The following is a 14492-nucleotide window of genomic DNA, read 5'->3' as shown; positions in this document are numbered from 1 at the left end:
GACAGACAGACAGACTGGGGGTCTCCGTCAGATCAGCAGAAAGGAGAAGAGACAGACACAGGGATTTGAAGAAATACAAAGGAAGAGTAAGTAATGAAGGGACCGACCTTGAAGAGTTTGAGGGCTTCCGTCTGCAGAGCTTCAGATGGTAGAGTGGTGAGAGGGGAGTGCAGGCCATCTTTACAGAAACATAGAACTTCACTCCTCCACAACGCAGAGTCTGAGGGAAGACACACACACACACACACACACACACACACACACACACACACACACACACACACACACACACACACACACACACACACACACACACACACACACACACACACACACACACACACACACACACACACACACACACACACACACACACACACACACACACACACACACACACACACACACAGATTGACCAGAAACAGCCTTACTTGAGCCCAGTCATAAACACTATCTGCAGATTGCAGACTGGATCAAGAGATTTCAGTAGTCTGTCCTGGTTAAGGTAACATGAAAGAGCTACTGACTGAATCTGAAACCTTATGTGATACAGTATAGCACGTGTTAGACCAGTCTGTTAACCACTAGTCTATCTTCAAGGCCTTGTTAGACATTAACCTTCTCAAGTAGTGTACTTGTCTTTGGTGTTGACAGACAGACTGACTTGAATGATTAGATGACTTACCTGGATCTCCCTCTACGTCTAGGAGGTTCCCGACCAGCTGCTCGTACTCTGTGCCCACCTTGAAGCTGGCACTGCTGCCTGCCGCGACTGTCAGGTGGTACAGCCAGGTGTCCTGGACAGGAAGGTTGGAGGAGATAATGGAAACAGGTAAGTGTAAATGTGTCTGTGGGTTGTAACTGACAATTATGGGAAATTGAGGTGTTTGAATAAGTGTATTTTTAGAGTGCTGTACATTCTCTTGCTTGGTGCCTATGAGCAGGTAGGTGGGGGGGGTTATGGGTAGTGTAGTTTTAGAGTACTGTACCTTCTCTTGCTTGGTACATATGAGCAAATAGGTGAAGGGGTGTATGGGTACTGTAGTCTAGGGGTGCTGTACCTTGTCTTGCAGTGAGGGGGTATATGGGTAGTGTAGTTTAGGGGTCCTGTACCTTCTCTTGCAGTGAGGGGGTATATGGGTAGTGTAGTTTAGGGGTGCTGTACCTTCTCTTGCAGTGAGGGGGTATATGGGTAGTGTAGTTTAGGGGTGCTGTACCTTCTCTTGCAGTGAGGGGGTATATGGGTAGTGTAGTGTAGGGGTGCTGTACCTTCTCTTGCAGTGGGGGGGTATATGGGTAGTGTAGTTTAGGGGTGCTGTACCTTCTCTTGCAGTGAGGGGGTATATGGGTAGTGTAGTTTAGGGGTGCTGTACCTTCTCTTGCAGTGAGGGGGTATATGGGTAGTGTAGTTTAGGGGTGCTGTACCTTCTCTTGCAGTGAGGGGGTATATGGGTAGTGTAGTTTACGGGTGCTGTACCTTGTCTTGCAGTGAGGGGGTATATGGGTAGTGTAGTTTACGGGTGCTGTACCTTGTCTTGCAGTTGGGTGGGTATATGGGTAGTGTAGTTTAGGGGTGCTGTACCTTCTCTTGCAGTGAGGGGGTATATGGGTAGTGTAGTTTAGGGGTGCTGTACCTTCTCTTGCAGTGAGGGGGTATATGGGTAGTGTAGTTTAGGGGTGCTGTACCTTCTCTTGCAGTGAGGGGGTATATGGGTAGTGTAGTTTAGGGGTGCTGTATCTTCTCTTGCAGTGAGGGGGTATATGGGTAGTGTAGTTTAGGGGTGCTGTACCTTCTCTTGCAGTGAGGGGGTATATGGGTAGTGTAGTTTACGGGTGCTGTATCTTCTCTTGCAGTAAGGGGGTATATGGATAGTGTAGTTTAGGGGTGCTGTACCTTCTCTTGCAGTGAGGGGGTATATGGGTAGTGTAGTTTACAGGTGCTGTACCTTCTCTTGCTTGGTGCCTATGAGCAGGTAGGTGGGGCTCTGCTCTCTGGGGTGGACCATTAGGGTACAGTGAGATGACAAGAAGCCACGCCCACTGGCCTCGTAGTCCTCGTCAGAGTCACATGACCTGTCCACCTCCTCCACCACCGCCTCACGCATCCGCAGCTGGCCTAGGGGGAGCTGAGATGTGACAAACACATATACACACACACAGTTAGAGAATGATATTCAGTTATACTACAGATATAGACTGTCAACAGTAATGACGCTGACATAATGAGGGTACATTTAGGAGGAGAAAAGAAGGAACTTGAACCTTGTCATCCTGGTTCCTGTGATAATAGAAGACCTTGCTGACCAGAGAGCACCATACCAGCTTAGAGTGGCCATGCTTCACCTGCAGGAGAAAGGCAGAGTGTGAGAGAAAGAGAAGAGAGAGAGAGGGACAGCGAGAGACAGAGAACAGAGAGAGCGTGGAGATGAGAGAGAGTGAGAGAGAGATAGAGAGAGACAGAGGAGAATGTGTGAGGTTTATAGATTCAATACCACTCAGACTGTATATAATATTTCTCATTTCAACAGCAGGCTGCAGTAGAGAGTGGATGTGTGTGGACTACTGGCTTCATCTCATGACTCATAATCCTAGCTGTACATCTCATCATCAGGGTCGAAGGTCAAATATGCAGAGAGAAAGATAGTGAACCAACAGTACATCACTCCAGAGTTCTGAGGTGCATAACGTTATAGTATAGAGGTCAAAGCCTCTTTACAGATAGTTGATCTGTCTGTCAGCCATCACCCAGTCTCAACCATACTGACAGACACACCTCTGTGATCTTAGAGGGTCTCCTAGCCCCAGTCTCAACCATACTGACAGACACACCTCTGTGATCTTAGAGGGTCACCTAGCCCCAGTCTCAACCATACTGACAGACACACCTCTGTGATCTTAGGGTCTCCTAGCCCCAGTCTCAACCATACTGACAGACACACCTCTGTGATCTTAGAGGGTCTCCTAGCCCCAGTCTCAACCATACTGACAGACACACCTCTGTGATCTTAGAGGGTCTCCTAGCCCCAGTCTCAACCATACTGACAGACACACCTCTGTGATCTTAGGGTCTCCTAGCCCCAGTCTCAACCATACTGACAGACACACCTCTGTGATCTTAGGGTCTCCTAGCCCCAGCCTCAACCATACTGACAGACACACCTCTGTGATCTTAGGGTCTCCTAGCCCCAGTCTCAACCATACTGACAGACACACCTCTGTGATCTTAGGGTCTCCTAGCCCCAGCCTCAACCATACTGACAGACACACCTCTGTGATCTTAGAGGGTCTCCTGGCCCCAGCCTCAACCATACTGACAGACACACCTCTGTGATCTTAGAGGGTCTTCTAGCCCCAGCCTCAACCATACTGACAGACACACCTCTGTGATCTTAGGGTCTCCTAGCCCCAGTCTCAACCATACTGACAGACACACCTCTGTGATCTTAGGGTCTCCTAGCCCCAGTCTCAACCATACTGACAGACACACCTCTGTGATCTTAGGGTCTCCTAGCCCCAGTCTCAACCATACTGACAGACACACCTCTGTGATCTTAGGGTCTCCTAGCCCCAGTCTCAACCATACTGACAGAGGTGTGTCTGTCAGTATGGTTGAGACTGGGGCTAGGAGACCCTGTGATCTTAGAGGGTCTTCTAGCCCCAGTCTCAACCATACTGACAGACACACCTCTGTGATCTTAGGGTCTCCTAGCCCCAGTCTCAACCATACTGACAGACACACCTCTGTGATCTTAGGGTCTCCTAGCCCCAGCCTCAACCATACTGACAGACACACCTCTGTGATCTTAGGGTCTCCTAGCCCCAGCCTCAACCATACTGACAGACACACCTCTGTGATCTTAGGGTCTCCTAGCCCCAGTCTCAACCATACTGACAGACACACCTCTGTGATCTTAGGGTCTCCTAGCCCCAGTCTCAACCATACTGACAGACACACCTCTGTGATCTTAGGGTCTCCTAGCCCCAGCCTCAACCATACTGACAGACACACCTCTGTGATCTTAGGGTCTCCTAGCCCCAGTCTCAACCATACTGACAGACACACCTCTGTGATCTTAGGGTCTCCTAGCCCCAGTCTCAACCATACTGACACACATCTGTAGAGAAGGGGGGCTATCACTCAAACATCCTCATCCCCTGATCCGTAAGGGGTCCTAACTCTAGCCGTGTCACAACGTGAATTAGCTGTCCAGGAATCTGCCTGAAGTGAAAGCCTTCCGCCAATCTGTGACAGTCTCTTTTTCTTACAGTGGGAAGAATGGCTAGTTTAAACTTTACGGTGTCCTAATAAGAAACATATTGTTGATATAATAGATCTCTATATTGGGTGAGAATAGCTATATTTTTGTATTGCCTTTGTAATAAGAGTTGTCCTTCCATGAAAAAGGCAAGTTAAAAGCTTCAATTTAAAAGGCAAGTTAAAAGCTTCAATTTAAAAGGCAAGTTAAAAGCTTCAATTTAAAAGGCAAGTCAAAAGTTTCCATTAAAACTGTGTTTTGGGGGCCTCCCGAGTGGCGCAGCGGTCTAAGGCACTGCATTGCTGTACTTGAGGCGCCACTACAGACCCGGGTTCGATCCCAGGCTGTGTCACAGCTGGGAGATCCATGAGACGGCGCACAATTGGCCAAGCTTCGTCCAGGTTAGCGGAGGGTTTGGCCGGCTGGGATTTCCTGGTCCCATCTCAATCTGTGATCTTAGGGTCTCCTAGCCCCAGTCTCAATCATTATGTGATCAAGATAAGGACTTCTGTACCTCGTCTTGCTAAGGCCAATCACCCTAAACATGTTGTCTGTTTCTCATCTCTTAGGCCCAGCCCAGTGACCCCTGACCTTAGTGAGTCAGTGACCCCTGACCTTAGTGAGCCAGCCCCTCACGGTGGGTTTGGCGGTGGTGGTCTCCATGGCGACGGGGCTGCTGGCTTGGACCTTGAAGATGTTCTGTAGAACTCTGATCCACTCCTCCAAGATGTTGGGAGAGTCAGCCGTGAGGAAGAATGTCTTCTTCTCTGTTATCAACTGATTAGAGCAGGAGAAGATTAGAGCAGGAGAGGATTAGAGCAGGAGAGGATTAGAGCAGGAGAGGATTAGAGCAGGAGAGGATTAGAACAGGAGAGGATTAGAGCAGGAGAGGATTAGAGCAGGAGAGGATTAGAACAGGAGAGGATTAGAACAGGAGAATATTAGAACAGGAGAAGATTAGAACAGGAGAAGATTAGAACAGGAGAAGATTAGAACAGGAGAAGATTAGAACAGGAGAATATTAGAACAGAAGAAGATTAGAACAGGAGAAGATTAGAACAGGAGAAGATTAGAACAGGAGAATATTAGAACAGGAGAAGATTAGAACAGGAGAAGATTAGAACAGGAGAATATTAGAACAGAAGAAGATTAGAACAGGAGAATATTAGAACAGGAGAATATTAGAACAGAAGAAGATTAGAACAGGAGAATATTAGAACAGGAGAATATTAGAACAGGAGAATATTAGAACAGAAGAAGATTAGAACAGGAGAATATTAGAACAGGAGAATATTAGAACAGGAGAAGATTAGAACAGGAGAAGAGAAATGCAGGGTGAGTACGTGCCTGTAAAGACAGGCAGGTAGGGATAGACACACCACGTACGCAAGAACACACACACACACACACACACACACACACACACACACACACACACACACACACACACACACACACACACACACACACACACACACACACACACACACACACACACACACACACACACACACACACACACTCTGAGTGGGCAGAGATAGCATCCCCAGGTTAGTAGAGATGAGTATCAGCTGCAGAAGACAACATTCCATACCTGATGATCTCTCTTCAGGCTGCAACGTTCTTTTTTACCCAGTTTGGTGCTAGGGATGTGTGTGCATGTGTGTGTGTGTGTGTGTGTGTGTGTGTGTGTGTGTGTGTGTGTGTGTGTGTGTGTGTGTGTGTGTGTGTGTGTGTGTGTGTGTGTGTGTGTGTACTAGTAATCCCAGAACCCACAACCAAATGTTGCGTGCGCTAACAAACTAGCTAACTCAATTTACTTCTGGGGGTGAAAGTGGCTGAACTAGCAGTAACAGCAGATTAAACCCCTCTTCCCCAGTGGAGGCTGCTAAGGGGAGGACGGCTCATAATAATGGCCGGAATGGAGTCGTTATCAACCACATGTTTAATACCATTCCATTGACTCCATTCCAGCCATTTTTATGAGCTGTCCTCCCCTCAGCAGCCTCCACTGCTCATCACTGTCACTCACCTGGAAGGTCTGTGGTCCTTCTCCACTGCTCATCACTGTCACTCACCTGGAAGGTCTGTGCTCCTTCTCCACTGCTCATCACTGTCACTCACCTGGAAGGTCTGTGCTCCTTCTCCACTGCTCATCACTGTCACTCACCTGGAAGGTCTGTGCTCCTTCTCCACTGGTCATCACTGTCACTCACCTGTAAGGTCTGTGCTCCTTCTCCACTGCTCATCACTGTCACTCACCTGGAAGGTCTGTGCTCCTTCTCCACTGGTCATCACTGTCACTCACCTGGAAGGTCTGTGCTCCTTCTCATCACTGTCACTCACCTGGAAGGTCTGTGCTCCTTCTCCACTGCTCATCACTGTCACTCACCTGGAAGGTCTGTGCTCCTTCTCCACTGCTCATCACTGTCACTCACCTGGAAGGTCTGTGCTCCTTCTCCACTGCTCATCACTGTCACTCACCTGGAAGGTCTGTGCTCCTTCTCCACGGGCGATGCGACAGGAAGAGTTCAGCTCCATCTGACCCTGAGGCTTCCGTATCACATCGCTCTGAAACACCAGGACAAAGACCATAGGAAGGAGTTGGCATTACAGAATAAACCATGGCTCTCCAACCGTGTTCCTGGAGAAATATCCTCCTGTGCGTTTTCGAACCAACCCCAGTTGTAACTTAACCGATTCAGCCATAGACTTAGATAGACATTGCATTACTGTATCGGTCCCATGATGGCATCTGTGAGAGCACGGGCAGCGCCATTGAGCCCATCTCCATTTTGAAGTAGACCATTTTCTTCTTCTACTACTTCTATGAGTTGGTAAACAAACTGAAAGGGTGCACACTGCCAACTGGTGTGTGTTTTTCTGAACAGGTATAAAGCCAAGGTTGGCGATTTACTGCCACTGTAATAACTCTGTCAGAGAAGACAGTAATCAAGAAGATAGTGAGGACGTGTGGAGACTCACCGGAGACTTGTAGTAGAAGATCTCTCCGTTCCTCAGGATGAACCAGCGTCTCTTCCAGGCTTTAACCTGACTGCCCATCTTCAGCAGGTAGCCTGACTTCTCCAGCATCTCCTGTACATGGGGACACACACAGCACATGACTCACTTACCATTTTCACACTGCCACCTCAACCATACTTTGCTGGATTGGATAGTTTCTTTTCACGTTGTCCTTTACAGCTGCTCAGTACAGCTGAATAGTCCTAGTGAATCTACAGTGAAGTAGAAGAGGTCCTTGCATCTTATATTCTATTGTGGCTAGTGCATGGTACTGTACTGCACCATATCGTACTGTAAATGGTCACTCACAGGCTCTCGCAGGCTCTCGCAGGAGTATGAAGATGTTCTCTGGACCTTGTGTTCTGGCTCAGAGTAGTCCGATTCCAGGGAGTAGGCGTCAGGAGGGATGGCGTAGTCACTTTCAGAGCTAATGGATGACATGGACACACCTGGAGGGATCAAAGGTCAGAAGTCCAAACAGGAACAGGTCATTCAGGTGATTCACAGCTGACGGTCTTATTTGCACGTACCTTGTGTTATATGTTATATTGTACTTTTTAAAGTGTGCCAAAAAAAATGAATGAAAGTAAAGTAAACCCTCTCACCCCTCTTGACGGCGCGGGGGCTCCCGGGGGTGCTGCCCTTCCTTTCTGGGCCCAGGCTGGAGGTCCTGAGGCTGGCCAGAGAGCCACTGTCATCCTCCGAACCAGAGTCATCATCATGCAGGGGCACACTGCTGATCTGAGTGGCTTTCTGAAGACAGAAGACACTTTTAGATATTCCTCAGCACATACCACAGTCCATAGGGATTGGATATGTTATTGTCAGTTGGACACAGTTAGAGCTGCTGTAGAGTACGGTACTCACCCCTTTCAGTGTGGTATACACGGGTACAGTGATGTTCTTGTAAATCAGGTGAGTGAATGGTCCTGCGGCAGGGTACTGTGGTTTTCCTGCAGAAAACATGAGATGTTTGTGATGCAGTGAGATTTATAATTATAGTCTGTCTTACTGTGTGTAGGTCCTATCCTTTCATCACAGCTGATTAAAAGGCAGGGTTCTGCTCTTACACATCTCTTTAAAGAGCTCCTTAAAGCTTCCCAGATCACACCTGCACAGGTGTTACTTAGCCCCCTCAGATAGGAAGATGTAACATCAAAATGAGTACTGACAGGCCCCATAATGTTCCACCACAGACACAGAGGGATAATCTCAATTGCAATTCCTTGATTCCTCATGAGGAAACAAGGAACTGCAATTGAGATTCCTCCAGACAGTCCTCTCCAACATCAGCATGGTAGGCAACTCACCTGGACCAGGACCTCTGGCTCCTGTGGTCGCCTCCGATACTGTCATCCCTGACTTGGCCACAGCATAGATACGGCTCTCCTGTAGAGCACATAGATCATTGTGTAAGCATGAGTGTGTGTATGTGTGTTTTATAACATTACTTTGACTGCTCACAACAACAGGAACACACACACATACACAGATATGAGACTATGGCAAAGAGCACTCCACCAGCTCTCTCTCTCACTCTTTCTCTCTCTCTTACCCAGGAGGGGAAGCGGTGCAGAGGCGGGGTGGGGGGTTTCAGAACCTCCGGATCCAGCAGTTCCAGACCCTCAGCCAACCCAACAAACGACACTCCTTCCTGGGGAGGACCCTCTGCCCCCTCTACCACCCCCTCCATACTGTCAGGCAGCCCGTCATCTATATCTGTCTCCACCAGGAAGTGACTGCAGGTGGAGGGAGATGCAAGGCTCTGCAGGGTGCAAAGATGAAAAAGGAGAAGCAATTACTTAAATTACAACTTCATCAACTGAGTGCAGCCGGGTACCTTTTTATCGTTGTTATGTGACCGACTGTTGACTTTAAGCACACTCTCACTGTTTCTACACTACAGGATAGAGCTGAGCATGCTCACCCCTTTACCTGGGTGCTGGAAGCAGTCATGATGTCTATGGGGACGTTGAGGTGGTGCAGCCGGTCCACACCTCCAGGCTGGGGCTGACTGGGGACGTTGAGGTGGTGCAGCCGGTCCACACCTCCAGGCTGGGGCTGACTGGGGATGTTGAGGTGGAGCAGCCGGTCCACACCTCCAGACTGGGGCTGACTGGGGATGTTGAGGTGGTGCAGCCGGTCCACACCTCCAGGCTGGGGCTGACTGGGGATGTTGAGGTGGTGCAGCCGGTCCACACCTCCAGGCTGGGGCTGACTGGGGATGTTGAGGTGGTGCAGCCGGTCCACACCTCCAGGCTGGGGCTGACTGGGGATGTTGAGGTGGTGCAGCCGGTCCACACCTCCAGACTGGGGCTGACTGGGGATGTTGAGGTGGTGCAGCCGGTCCACACCTCCAGGCTGGGGCTGACTGGGGATGTTGAGGTGGTGCAGCCGGTCCACACCTCCAGGCTGGGGCTGACTGTAGTGTTTCTTCACCAGCTGAATGCTGTCTCGTGGGGTCAGAGGCGTCCGCACCTGTTAGTTCACAAACAAAGATAGATGACATTATTGATTGACATTTGATTGATTGGCTGATTGATTGATGAGGTTCAAGTTCAACTAAGTTTACTGACTGATAACATCACGCTCCAGAGCGGCCATCACACATTGGCACAGTCAAACAGTAAAAATTATTGTACGGCTCGTGTACAAATACAAGGAATGGAGAGAGAGTACCATAATTACAGGTGTATAGGGCCACATTAATATATATATAAACTCAGCAAAAAAAGAAACATCCCTTTTTCAGGACACTGTCTTTCAAAGACAATTCGTAAAAATCCAAATAACTTCACAGATCTTCATTGTAAAGGGTTTAAACACTGTTTCCCATGCTTGTTCAATGAACCATAAACAATTAATAAACATGCACCTGTGGAACGGTCGTTAAGACACTGACAGCTTACAGACGCTAGGCAATTAAGGTCACAGTAGGATAACTTAGGACACTAAAGAGGCCTTTCTACTGACTCTGAAAAACAGAAACCAAAGAAAGATACCCAGGGTTCCTGCTCATCTGCGTGAACGTGCTTTACGCATGCTGCAAGGAGGCATGAGGACTGCAGATGTGGCCAGGGCAATAAATTGCAATGTCCGTACTGTGAGACGCCTAAGACAGCGCTACAGGGTGACATAAGCCATAAGACCGCATAAGCCATAAGACTGCTGAACAATTAATAAAATCGCCACCGGACAATTTACATTGACCTCCCCCACTTGTACACTGCTGCTACTCGTTGTTTATTATCTATGCATAGTCACTTCACCCCCACCTACATGTACAAATTACCTCAACTAGCCTGTACCCCCACACACTGACTTGGTACCAGTGACCCCTGTATATAGCCTCGTTATTCTTATTGTGTTACTTTTTATTATTACTTTTTATTTTAGTCTACTTGGTAAATATTTTCTAAACACTTCTTGAACTGCGCTGTTGATTAAGGGCTTGTAAGTAAGGATTTCACGGTAAATCTACACGTGTTGTATTCGGCACGTGACAAATAAAGTTTGATTTGATTTTGATTTGAAACTTGTTTGGGACAAGAAACACGAGCAATGGACATTAGACCGGTGGAAATCTGTCCTTTGGTCTGATGAGTCCAAATTTTAGATTTTTGGCTCTGGTGCTGGCCTTCTAGGCAGAGTTCCTCTGTCTCGTGTCTGTGTTCTTTTGCCAATCTTAATATTTTATTTTTATTGGCCAGTCTGAGATATGGCTTTTTGTTTGCAACTCTGCCTAGAAGGCCAGCATCCCGGAGTCGCCTCTTCACTGTTGACGTTGAGACTGGTGTTTTGCGGGTACTATTTAATGAAGCTGCCAGTTGAGGACTCGTGAGGTGTCTGTTTCTCAAACTAGATACTGTACTTGTCCTCTTGCTCAGTTGTGCACCGGGGCCTCACACTCCTCTTTCTATTCTGGTTAGAACCACTTTGCGCTGTTCTGTGTAGGGAGTAGTACACAGCGTTGTACGAGATCTTCAGTTTCTTGGCAATTTCTCACATGGAATAGCCTTCATTTCTCAGAACAAGAATAGACTGAGTTTCAGAAGGTCTTTGTTCCTGGTCATTTTGAGCCTGTAATCGAACCCACAAATGCTGACGCTCCAGATACTCAACTAGTCTAAAGAAAACCAGTTTTATTGCTTCTTTAATCAGAACAACAGTTTTCAGCTGTGCTAACATAACTTCTTCAGGCTGCAAGCCCGACACCGGTACACTTATGACAACATCCAGCTCAAGTGCAGGGCGCGAAATTCAAAATATATTTTTTAGAAATATTTAACTTTCACACATTAACAAGTCCAATACAGCATTTGAAAGATAAACATCTTGTGAATCCAGCCAACATGTCCGATTCTTTAAATGTTTTACAGCGAAAACACCACGTATATTTATGTTAGCTCACCACCAAATACAAAAAAGGACAGACATTTTTCACAGCACAGGCAGCATGCACAAAGCCAACCTAACTAACCAAGATCCAACCAAACTAACCAAGAAACAACTTCATCAGATGACAGTCCTATAACATGTTACACAATAAATCTATGTTTTGTTCGAAAAATGTGCATATTTGAGGTATAAATCAGTTTTACATTGATGCTACCATCACAGCTACCGTCAGAAATAGCACCGAAGCAACCAGAGTAATTACAGACACCAACGTCAAATACCTAAATACTCATCATAAAACTTTTCTGAAAAATATATGGTGTATAGCAAATGAAAGACAAAGATCTTGTGAATACAGCCAATATTTCCGATTTTTTAAGTGTTTTACAGCGAAAACACAATATAGCGTTATATTAGCTTACTACAATAGCTAACACACAACAGCATTGATTCAAGGCAAACGGTAGCGATAGCACAGTTCGACAGATATATGAAATAGCATCCCAAAATGGGTCCTACTTTTGGTGATCTTCCATCAGAATGTTGTACAAGGGGTCCTTTGTCCAGAACAGTCGTTGTTTGGGTTTAGAACGACCTCTTTCCCTCTTGAATTAGCAAGCACACTGGCCCAGTGGCGCGAAGCTCTCCTTCGTGAACAAAGTCAAACAACGCAACACGCCTAACGTCCCGAATAAATTTCAATAATCTAATAAAACTATATTGAAAAAACATACTTTACGATGATATTGTAACGTATCAAATAAAATCAAGGCCGGAGATAGTATTCGCCTATAACGACGGCTTTCCAGAAGGCGATTCCAGGTTCATCTTCGCGCTTTCGAAAAAACAGGAAATGGCGGACACGTCATTCCAAGAGGATTTATTCCACTTCAGACCAAGATAATCCATTCATTTCTTCTCTCACTTCCTCTTGACATCTAGGGGAAGGTGTATGACGTGTATGTATACCAATACGTATCATGCCCATTTATAGGCAAGCCTTTGAACAGAGACCTCGATTTCAGAAATCTCACTTCCTGTGAGGAAGTGGGCTGCAGAATGAGTTCTGTTTCACTCAGAGAAATAATTCAAACGGTTTTAGAAACTAGAGAGTGTTTTCTATCCAATAGTAATAATAATATGCATATTGTACGAGCAAGAATTGAGTACGAGGCCGTTTGAAATGGGCACCTTTTTCCAAGTTACTCAATACTCCCCCTGCAGCCAGAAGAAGATAATTGCAAAAGGGTTTTCTAATGATCAATTAGCCTTTTTAAATGATAAACTTGGATTAGCTAACACAACATGCCATTGGAACACAGGAGTGATGGTTGCTGATAATGGGCCTCTGTACGCCTATGTAGATATTCCATAAATCAATCAGCTGTTTCCAGCTACAATAGTCATTTACAAAATTAACAATGTCTACACTGTATTTCTGATCAATTTGATATTATTTTAATGGACAGAAAATGTGCTTTTCTTTCAAAAACAAGGACATTTCTAAGTGACCCCAAACTTTTGAACGGTAGTGTATATATACATAAATACATATACATAGAACTTAACACACCTTGGGTAGGGTCATGCTGGTCCCAGTATGGGAGGGTAGTGCCAGGGGCTGGGCGTGGGTCTGGAAGGGGTGGGAGTTAGATGGAGAGCGGCAGAGGAGAGGGTTTTTGGGGGTGGAGGTGGAGGTAGGGATATCAGGGGTCCTGGGACCCCCGTGGGTTGTTTCACAGGCAGAGGAAGATGAGGAGGAGGAAGAGGAAGATGAGGAAGAGTGGAGACGTTGGGAGCGGAACCTGCTGTTGAGCTCGTCCGAGGAGTGATCTCTGGGAGTAGCGCTACCTAGTGGTTGGTCTTGACCTCCAGTGGTTGGAACAGGACTAGCAGGTCCAGCCCCAGCCTCCCTGCCCTTGCTGCCCAGAGAGGGAGTGTCTGGCAGGGTTACTGTCACAGTGCCGTGGCCTGTTGTGTCTCCTCTGTCTCCTCTGGGTTTACAGGGCTGCTCTGCTCTGTCCCCTGGACCTGTCTGTCTCCCCCAGCCTGTCTCCTCCTGGACAGGTGGGGTCCCAGGACAGCATGAGGGGTACAGAGGGCTGGGGGGTACCTGGTGGGTGTCTGTGGAAGGAGAGGTGGGGGGGAGGGGAGATGAAGGCTTCTCCAGGAGAGCTATTGGGCAAGATGGGAAAATATATAGTCAATGTAGCGACACAACAGCAACCTTTGACAATATAACAACATGTACTGTAGAACATAGGCCCACACTACATTTACATTTACATTTAAGTCATTTAGCAGACGCTCTTATCCAGAGCGACTTACAAATTGGTGCATTCACCTTATGATATCCTAATCATCTATCACTAAGGTGATAAGGCTCTGATACTATCAAAGTAACATAGACTGTGGTGTGCCCCAGGGCTCTATGCTGGGCCCCTCTTCATCATCTACATACTCCCACTTGTACAGATCCTATGCCACTTCAACCAGACCATTTGCATGACTTTAGGTGGATAACAATTGAAAACTGTGATGACAGTTGTTAATTCTGTGACAACAGCTGGCTGGCGTCGAAGGCCTGCGGGTGTTGCTTTGTTAAAATGGAGTTTGGTACTCTCATAGGGTGAGGTGCTGGGTAGATGAACTAAAGATCCTGTGGTGGAAGGAGGATCAAGATCACCTTGCAGTTTGTCCTGCAGCATCATCATCTGTTCTGCCTGCTTCAGGTTGGACAATTTCAGCTGCTGGTTCTCAATCTCCATCTGAAACAGCACAGAAAGAAGATGACAATTCGTGACAGTTTGGGGT

At 47.1% G+C, this 14492-nt stretch overlaps 1 protein-coding gene across 1 annotated transcript in view; it reads right to left on the bottom strand.

Moving 5' to 3' along the window:
* LOC139563568 (pleckstrin homology domain-containing family H member 1-like) overlaps nt 1-14492 on the bottom strand; it is an 86979-nt gene that overhangs the window by 28730 nt on the left and 43757 nt on the right. Inside the window, exons 6-20 of the mRNA XM_071382350.1 lie at nt 14365-14446; nt 13252-13853; nt 9216-9758; nt 8836-9045; nt 8591-8669; nt 8148-8233; nt 7886-8033; nt 7590-7729; nt 7242-7352; nt 6741-6827; nt 4872-5033; nt 2263-2343; nt 1947-2126; nt 686-797; nt 108-220 (exon numbers count right to left, since the gene is read on the bottom strand). Coding sequence (XP_071238451.1) covers nt 108-220; nt 686-797; nt 1947-2126; nt 2263-2343; nt 4872-5033; nt 6741-6827; nt 7242-7352; nt 7590-7729; nt 7886-8033; nt 8148-8233; nt 8591-8669; nt 8836-9045; nt 9216-9758; nt 13252-13853; nt 14365-14446 — 2736 coding nt within the window. The remainder of the gene's footprint in view (nt 1-107; nt 221-685; nt 798-1946; nt 2127-2262; nt 2344-4871; nt 5034-6740; nt 6828-7241; nt 7353-7589; nt 7730-7885; nt 8034-8147; nt 8234-8590; nt 8670-8835; nt 9046-9215; nt 9759-13251; nt 13854-14364; nt 14447-14492) is intronic.

The sequence above is a fragment of the Salvelinus alpinus genome, chromosome 34 (assembly GCF_045679555.1).
Source record: "Salvelinus alpinus chromosome 34, SLU_Salpinus.1, whole genome shotgun sequence".
NCBI lineage: Eukaryota > Metazoa > Chordata > Actinopteri > Salmoniformes > Salmonidae > Salvelinus > Salvelinus alpinus.
Note: the sequence above shows the minus strand (reverse complement) of the source record. Positions and strands in the feature narration are given on the sequence as shown.